Source organism: Cynocephalus volans, chromosome 1 (assembly GCF_027409185.1).
Source record: "Cynocephalus volans isolate mCynVol1 chromosome 1, mCynVol1.pri, whole genome shotgun sequence".
Classification (NCBI taxonomy): Eukaryota; Metazoa; Chordata; class Mammalia; order Dermoptera; family Cynocephalidae; genus Cynocephalus; species Cynocephalus volans.
The window spans coordinates 15,388,971-15,397,427 of NC_084460.1; the positions used below are offsets into that span (position 1 = coordinate 15,388,971).

General features: G+C 42.7%; 1 protein-coding gene across 1 annotated transcript in view; it reads right to left on the bottom strand.

The window, feature by feature from the left end:
* The window catches only part of SPTLC3 (serine palmitoyltransferase long chain base subunit 3), a 169,956-nt gene extending 162,199 nt beyond the window's left edge, over positions 1–7,757 (bottom strand). Inside the window, exon 1 of the mRNA XM_063077770.1 lies at positions 7,641–7,757. Coding sequence (XP_062933840.1) covers positions 7,641–7,757 — 117 coding nt within the window. The remainder of the gene's footprint in view (positions 1–7,640) is intronic.
* Positions 7,758–8,457: the final 700 nt, after the last annotated feature.

The following is an 8,457-nucleotide window of genomic DNA, read 5'->3' on the forward strand; positions in this document are numbered from 1 at the left end:
CATCATTTACAAATGTATTTGGATAGCAGACACTCTTGGTGGTGCATTCAGAGCCTCTTGCATTCTGATGACTTCCTATTGCAAGCACCCGTAGCTCATCTTGAGCACTTTCTCTGGCCACAAAAGTGTGCTCAGCTCATGTGTGGGAAGGCTACAATTACTGTGTGGTTAGTGACCCTAGGAACATTCCTCAACAGATAGACAGGGGTTGTTTGATATATACCCCAGTTTCTTTGTACCTTGGTTGGGACAACTTTGAGGCATGTTCTACACCATCTTTCAGATGTCCTCAACAAATCTGAGCCCCATTTGCCCACGGTGGTGTTCTGTTGATGAACATATTAGTATCCTTTCCTTTTGTGTCTCACTTTGCCATTACCCTACTGTGCTTCGTGGGTTCACCTTCCAAATCAATTTCTTGCACTCATATTTGTATCTCTGTGTCTTTTTCTTGGTGAGTGCAAACTAATTCAAAGGCGTTTTACAATCTGCTCCCACCTACTTTTGCAGCCGCATCACCTGCTTCTCTCTATAAAGCATCCTAAACTTAATCCCATAAATCCATCTTTCACTGCCCAAACACATCATGCTCTGATGTTTTGTGTTTTTCTGAGAGCTTTACCCTCTGCTAAAATGCCTTTCCATGCTCATATGTCTGGCTACTCTGCTTTTAAGACTTGGGTCTAATGTCATTTTCTCTGGAGTGACTTCTTTGCCTTCCCAGCCTAGGTCAGATGCCCCTTCCTTCATGTTCCCAAGCAAGGTCCATATATCTCTTTTGTGATGGACTATTTCTAAAAATAGTCACAATAATCCCTCTAATCCCTCACAACTTTTTGCAATGTGACTGTAAAGCTTCTCCCATTAAGAAGCAAAGTCTATTTTAAATACTGTATAGTCTCACTCACATGTGGAATCTAAAAATGTTGAACTCGTAGAAGTAGACAGCAGAATGGAGGTTACAACATTAAAGTTAGATAGGAGAAATAATTTCTGATGTTTCAGCACAGTACGGTGACTATACTTAATAATCATGCATTGTTCATTTCAAAATAGCTAAATGAGAAGATTTTAAATATTCTTACCACAAAGAAATAATAAATATTCTTACCACAAAGAAATAATAAATATTCAAATTGAGTAATATGCTAATTAGCCTGATTTAATCATGCCACAATGTTTATATGTATTGAAACATCACATTCTACCCCATTGATATGTACAATTATTATTTGTCAATTAAAAATAAAATAAAACTTAAAAAGAAAATAAAAAGCAGAGTCTATCTCCCCTCCCCTTGCGTCTGAGTTGAACTGTGACTGGCCTTGACAACAGAATGTAGCAGAGTGTGCCTAGGACCCAAGAGGACTTGCAGTTTCTATTTTCACTCTCGTTGAAGCCAGCCATCCTGTAAAGAAGCTTGTGCTATTCTGCAGGATAGTGAGAGACCACATGGAGAGGGTGTCCTTATAAAGGAGACACAAGGTGTCCTGGACAATAGCCAGCACCAAGGTCTCAGACATGTAAGCTGGGCCTTTGGATACACAGGCAAGTTGATCTTCAGCAAACACTATGTGGTGCAAAGAGGAGTCATCTCTCCCAGCACTGCCTGAAGTCCTGGCCCACAGAAATCACAAGCAATCCAATAGTTGTTTTGAGTCATTGAGTTTTGAGGTGACTGTTAGACAAAAATAGATAACTGCAACATCTATTGTAGTACTTACTATTTAATACTGTAACTGCTTGTTTACTTGTCTCTCTTTCCCACTTCAACTTTGAGCTACTTATAAGTGGAGGAAGAATATCTTCATCTTAATGACCACAGCACTTGACACACAGGAAGGCTTTACAATAATAAGCCCATGTAAAAAATAGGACCTTCTCAGAGAGATCAGAGAGAAGCCTTGTCACACTGGGAATTGTTTTAAGGGACTGAGAATGAAGAAACAAAAGGTGTTAGAGAATAATTGTGGAAGAAAGAGTAGAATAAAAATTCAGAGCAATTTAAAGGGATTGCCAATACTTTTTTAGTTTACAAATTCTCCTAATAATTGGTGAAAATATTGACCCCTATTTCAATCAGTGTGCATCCTACGTGAGCCCCACAGACACTACAATGGCCTGTCTACCTCTGTGCGCAATTGAACTGTCAGTCATGGTTCTCACTTTCTAGAAGTTTATATCATAACAGAAGAGTAGAGGTACCAGGACATTGCAAGTCTCAAGAGGATATGGAAAGGTGGGGAGAACACAAAGCTCAACTTAAATGTTTCTAGAACTAGAAACGGTTTCCATAATCATCTGGATTAATTCTTTCCCTTTATCTAGCATTTACTACAGCTTAGCAGCACCCCTCCCTCTTCCTCCCTATGCTAAAGCCTCATTGAATTGAGAGAAGCTCCTTGAAGGTCCTGTGAACTGCTGTACCTTGCAGCTTTTACACTTTCCCCCCTCATTCCTGGAGTGCTTCATGCCCTTTTTCCAGCAACTCCTACATTCATCTTTGGAGTTCCTTCCATTCTTTTTCTCATTTGGCCCCCAGGAATGAACTCCCCATTTTCTCTGCCATTTCCAATGTCTCTAGATTCAATCTGCATCCTCTCAGCTATGTAAAGCCAACACTGACCACCCCAATCTGTGGTTTCCTACACAGACAAAAAAAAACAAACCAGCTTTGGAGCAACATGGATTGGGGTTCAAATCCTGGCCATGCTGCTTGTGATTCGGAACAAGTTTCTTAATGATTTATGTTTTCTCATCTGTTTAATGGGCATGAGGGACTTCTGGTCAAGATGGCAAGATAGATGCTCCCCACCATCACTCTCTCTCACAAATCAACCAATTTACAACCATAAAAAAGCAATGACAGCTAAGCTGGGGCGGCTAGAGCTCAGGGAAAGAGAAGGAGAGACCTATGGAGTGCATGAAGGTGGGAGAAGCCACAATGAGAGAAAGAAAAAAATGCTCCGACCATTTTGAATCTCAGCCATTTCCAGGCTGGAGCTGCTGAGTGCACAGAGCAGGAGCTGGCAAAAAGCTGCAACTGTGCCTTTCAGATGAAGTTGCTTGGAGGCAGCAGGGGAGAAGAGGGCCTTGGTGGTCCCCAGGCCAGCAAGACCACTAACAGGTTTCCCATGGATCCACATAGGACCAAGGAGTCACAACAACTGAAAAATAGGAGCCACTCAGAGGCTGGTAAGTCATCGCAAGGGACTGGCGCACTTCCCATCCCATGGGAAGTGTTTGGAGCACAGGTGGTGGGGGAGACGGGCCCACCAGGGGAACACTGGGAGACAGCAAGTACAGCTGATCTGCCCCTCAATCAGCGTGGGACCACTCAGAGGAGACTGGTCAGGAATACAGAATTGCATGGGGTAAAGTTTGATGAAAAGACTCAGGTCCAGACCAGTGTTTCTATATAACCCAGGTGCACCAGATTTCACTAGAACTGGAAGTACCTATAAAGTCAACCATTAAAACCTCTGAGCTGCACACAAAGCCTTCCCTAGGGAATCAGCAGCAAAGCAGCAATTTAGCTCAACCACAGAGCTCAAGTGCTGCTCCCCATAGGAAGTTCCCCCATTTTAGAAGTAAGCAAATGGCAACAAATTAGTGCCAGCACAGAGTTTGAGTGTTGGGAACAGCAAATAATCCAACACAGAACTGAAAGAAAAAACAAAGTACCCACAACCAGAGGCAAAGTTTGATATTAACTAGTAAAGGTCTCATTTCACCAAAGAACACTTATAACAACTAGAAGGACCAGAAAAGTCCCCTGGGTTACCAAACCAGAAAGGGGGGAGGGCCAGGAGCCTCAGCCATGCCCCCAACACCTGCAACTAGTCCCGAGGGTAGAGGCCAAGGTCCTCAGCCACCCCCCCGACAAGTGCAACCACCCCAGCAGTGATCACTGAACAGCCACAGGAAGCGCCCAGGGGTCTCCTGAGCTGGGGGTGGTGGGGGACCAAGGGCCTCAGTCACGCCTCCCCAACACGAGCAACCAGCCCAATGACGACCACCGAGCCACAGCAAGAAGGGCCCTGGGTTCCTGAGCCAGGGAGGTGGGAGGTGAGGGCTTTTCCTACACCCCCCTGACATCTGTACCCAGCCTGGCAATGACCAAGCCACTGCTGGAAGCCCCCCAGTCTCCTCTGTGGGAATGCGTGGGGTGCCAAAGGCCTCAATCCCACCCCTACTCCTTCCTTCTTCTTCCATCACATTTCCTTCTCCTTTCCCCTCTCCCCCTCCCTCCCAACTGCTCTGCAACAACATCCTAGAATGTATAAAAATAATATTAATAAAAAAAATGGGTATGAGGCTACCACTGCATGGGGCTGTTGTGACGGTACAGGAGACCTCAGCATAAAGTGCTTAGCCTGGCCCTGGTACATAGTAGAACATGGATATATGTTATTTTTTCCTTGTCTCCCAACTTCTGGTACTTAATACCTATACCACTCATTTGTTCTCAGATCATATCTGCTTTATGACAGCTCCTGTCTTTGCCCTTGTATTTAACATTAATGTTAATTTTGATTTTAATATAAGCTTTCTCTTAATAGCTAAATTATAAACTTCTCATTTATTTTTATATGTCCCCAGGATAACAGATTCTTAACAAGTATTGGTGAATGAGTGAATGATTGATAGAAAAAGCAGTAACCTCTCAGGGCTCACTACCCTATATCTGGTAATGTTATAACATGCAGGTCAAGCAATCAACAAACACTGATTTAGAATAACTCTATTACCAGGCATTTTTGTTTTCCAGGAAAGAAATGATTCAGAAAAACCTCAGAAATTTTAATTCATCCTGTAGGATCAATTTAATAGAAGAAAATGCAGACTCCATTCTGTTAACAAACTACCTCCAAGGGAATGCTATGTATTCAGAGTGATGAAGATACAAGGTCTACCTCCTTAGGTTCAGACTTTCCTAATAAAAGCTTTTGGCCTCATTAAAGACAATTAATGGGAATTGAAAATCAAGTATGTGGATAATAATGACAAATTAATTATATGGAAATAAGAAATAGGAAATTCTTATTCAATAGGAAAATTTCTAATTTTATAGGAAATTATAGGAAATCCCAAGTTCAATGGATTAAGACATTAAGCGCCCTTCTGTCTGTTATGTGGACATGCTCTTGAGAAGGGTGAACAAATCCCATAGTACAATTGTGTTCTGTTAGAAGTAACAGGTGGGATAATGACATATGAGTATTACAAGTAAACAAAGAAATGGACTTAATCAGTGATGAAAACAAGTTTCAGTGCATCCTCAGGGCATATGGGGAAAAAAAAAAAAAGCAGGCAATATGGTTAAGCTCCCCAAAAGCCCCAGAAAGGAACTCCAGGAGGTTTCCAGAAGGGAATGGCTTGGGCCCCTTGCCAGCCTGTAGGTTAGGGTAGTGAGCCTGCACGCCAGAGCCAGGGTGTTGAAACTAGGCTGTTACAGCAGAGGTAAGAGTTCCCGAGCAACTATCTTACAGTGATTTTCATATTGCTTGTTATGCCAGGGAACCCTTTGTCAACAGAATCTTACAGGACTCCCACTGTGTAAAAGAGATAACGATGTTGCTGTGTGGTTGCGAATAAGCAGGTGATCTCTGGAGGAGCTGGTAGGATTTTAGAAGCTGTACCCTAGGACCTCTAGGCCAGGCAGACTGTGTTTGGAAGATCTCCAGCCTAGGATATCTGTAAGCCTCTATGGATTGCTTTTATCAACAGGCAAGGTTATTGGTCAACACCTCGTTTGTCATAAGGCCCCAAAGCAAAATGAAGTAAAACTAGTTGCTGAAGATCATGTCAGTAAAGACAACTTAATTCACATCAGAAGAGGAAAGGTAGGCCCTTGTCTGACATTAACCTATGATCTCCTCAGGGTTTATTTTTTTTTTGGAAAAATTTTTTTAAACCATAATTGAGGCTTCCAGTGGAAGTCAATTTCAACTTAGTAACACCTAAATGTATCTGAGCCCACAGGCTCTGCGTGGTCCTTCAGAAAGAGCTGTCAGAAAAGGCAACAGCAGCCCTGATATTTTCGGCTGCTCTTAGGGAAGCCTCAATGTCCAAAGATATTTACAGTCTTGGAGGTTTACTTAGTAACAAACCTTTAGGATCCTGGGTTCTGCCCTTAGGTAGGAGTGGTTACAACCATTTATCTAAGTTTCTAAACTCAAAAACTAGAATGTAGTTATAAAATCAACATAAAGTAAAGAAAGGAAAGAAAAGTTTTTGAAGGCGTCTCTGTCCAAATGAGAGCCCTCAAGGTCAGAATGATCGGGAGGGTGAGTAGGCGAGTGGCCAGTGAGTTAGAGGCATTTCAGGGTTAAGGAACATCCGGAGCAGTGGTCTAAATTGACACTTAGTGATGAATAGACAGTAGGAATTACTGCACTTCTTTTGTGCAGATGATGGTTCATGTTTCAGATGCTCAGATGGGAAAGGCCAGGCCTGAGGTTTCTGGTAGATACTTCCCTAAGCTAGGGTAATGCCTTTTGTTAAGAGGGCAATGCACTTTGGGGACCACAGCCTTTTTACACACAACCCAGGCTCCAGAGTGCCTCTTGCCTTTTCCAACTGGACCCATGAACTTATTAACTCACTGAGTGGAGCACTGGCCCCAGCCAGCCCCACCTGCCCTATGAACTGAGAACAATCTGACTTTTCCCCAGGGTGGAGGCTGGCTCTCCCAGATGATGGAGAGATGGAAGATTGCATGAGATTCCCTGTGCAGTTTCTTATTTCCCAACAGTGATGCTACGCGTTTGGTTACTCAAGTTTGCTGCTGGGGCAGGTGAGCTTACCCCTTCTAATCAGGGCAGAGTGACAGGGTTTCACATGGGAAGTAGGCAACTGCCTTCATCCAAGTACCTCACAGACCCAGGCTCCCTCTCTGAATAAGCTGACAATGTTTCTTGAGTTCCTTCTCCTCCTCAGTATGTCCCCTGAAACATTGTCACAGCACGAGCAGAAAAGCAGAAAAAAAGTGTCAATTGGGAAACACTTAAGTCTATTTATTTTAAAGATGCTGTTTCGGTTTCTGTGTGCGGTGTGCCTCAATAAGCCACACTTGGTAAAGCATTTGGAAAGGAATGTCTCTGATGTCACATTTCAAAGAGGGATAATTCTGGCTTCAAATCAAGTTGTGACTATGAGAATTTTCCTCTAAACACAAGAAAGAACTCGCCTTTCAACCGGAGCAGCATTCTCATATACCAGGGAAGAATGCCATTTATGCCACACAACCTTTGCAAAATGTACTTTTCTTCTGAAGCATGATACATGTAGCACATCTGTTGACTGACTAAAATCTAACTAATGAGTTTGAGCTTTCACAATTCTGCTCCCTTCAAATGCCTGAGCAAAAACAAAAGTCTAGTAGGTGTGTTTGTATTTTAGGGAGTCTAATACTGGGTGGGTGGGTCTCTCTGTGTGCTCTCTTGTACAGAGAAGAAATTCTTTCCTTAACATACACCTAAACTTTTTGGTAGCCAAGCATTTGATATTAGCTGAATTAATCAGTCAAAACACATAAAACACTCCATAAAAGGAACTTTAAGTTAGAATAGCCTCAAATAGCTTTACAAAGAAGCACTGAAACGTTCAGAGTGAGGACGGGGGAGATTGCTTCTTACCTGGGCTTCTTTCACTATTCCATTCTTGGTGCAGTTTCTGCTTTGTGAGCTGTTGCTCTGTTTCTTGTGATTGTGAAGATTCCAACTGCAAATAGCACCACCTCCAGGATCAGCCATTTGTGTGAAGTGACGAGCGGTGAATCTTCCGTCCAAGGGCTTTAGTTTTCAAGCTTTAGTTTTCAAGTAGGTGAGAAGATGGAATAAAGCACTTTGGGGCTGAGCCCTTAAAGGAATCCTACCAATCAGGCTCTTCCAGAAGAAGAGCAACAGCCTATCTTTTTGCCGGATCTTTGCAACTAAAAACAAATGGTTATCCTTATACTCCTCAGCTCCAGTCAGAATGTGTACTCTATGGCAACAAACCTGCTTGCAAACCTACAAAGGAGATTGCCCATGCCGGCTCCTCCTGGGGACTGAGGAAACCTGGACACTGAACAACCCAGTGGCAAACTGTCAGGAGGCGGGCTGGGGGTGGAGAGTCTTTTAAAGACACACACATAGTCCTCTAATCGTAGTCAGTTGTGAATTTATCTCTTCCCCTGACTCCGTCCCTCCTGCGTGTAATTACTTTTTTTAAACGTTAAAAGTCAAGATTTTTTGTAGTTGTTGTTGCTGTAAAGTAACATTCAAAGATGGTTGCCAGGGGCTAGAGGGGTGCAGAATGAGGAGTTTTGTTTAATAAGTAGAGAATTTCAGTTGTGGCAGATGAAAAAATTAATAGTGATGGATCATTGCATGACAATGTGAATGCACTTAATGCCTCTGAATTGTACAATTAAAAATGGTTAAAATGGTAATTTTATATGGTGTATACTTT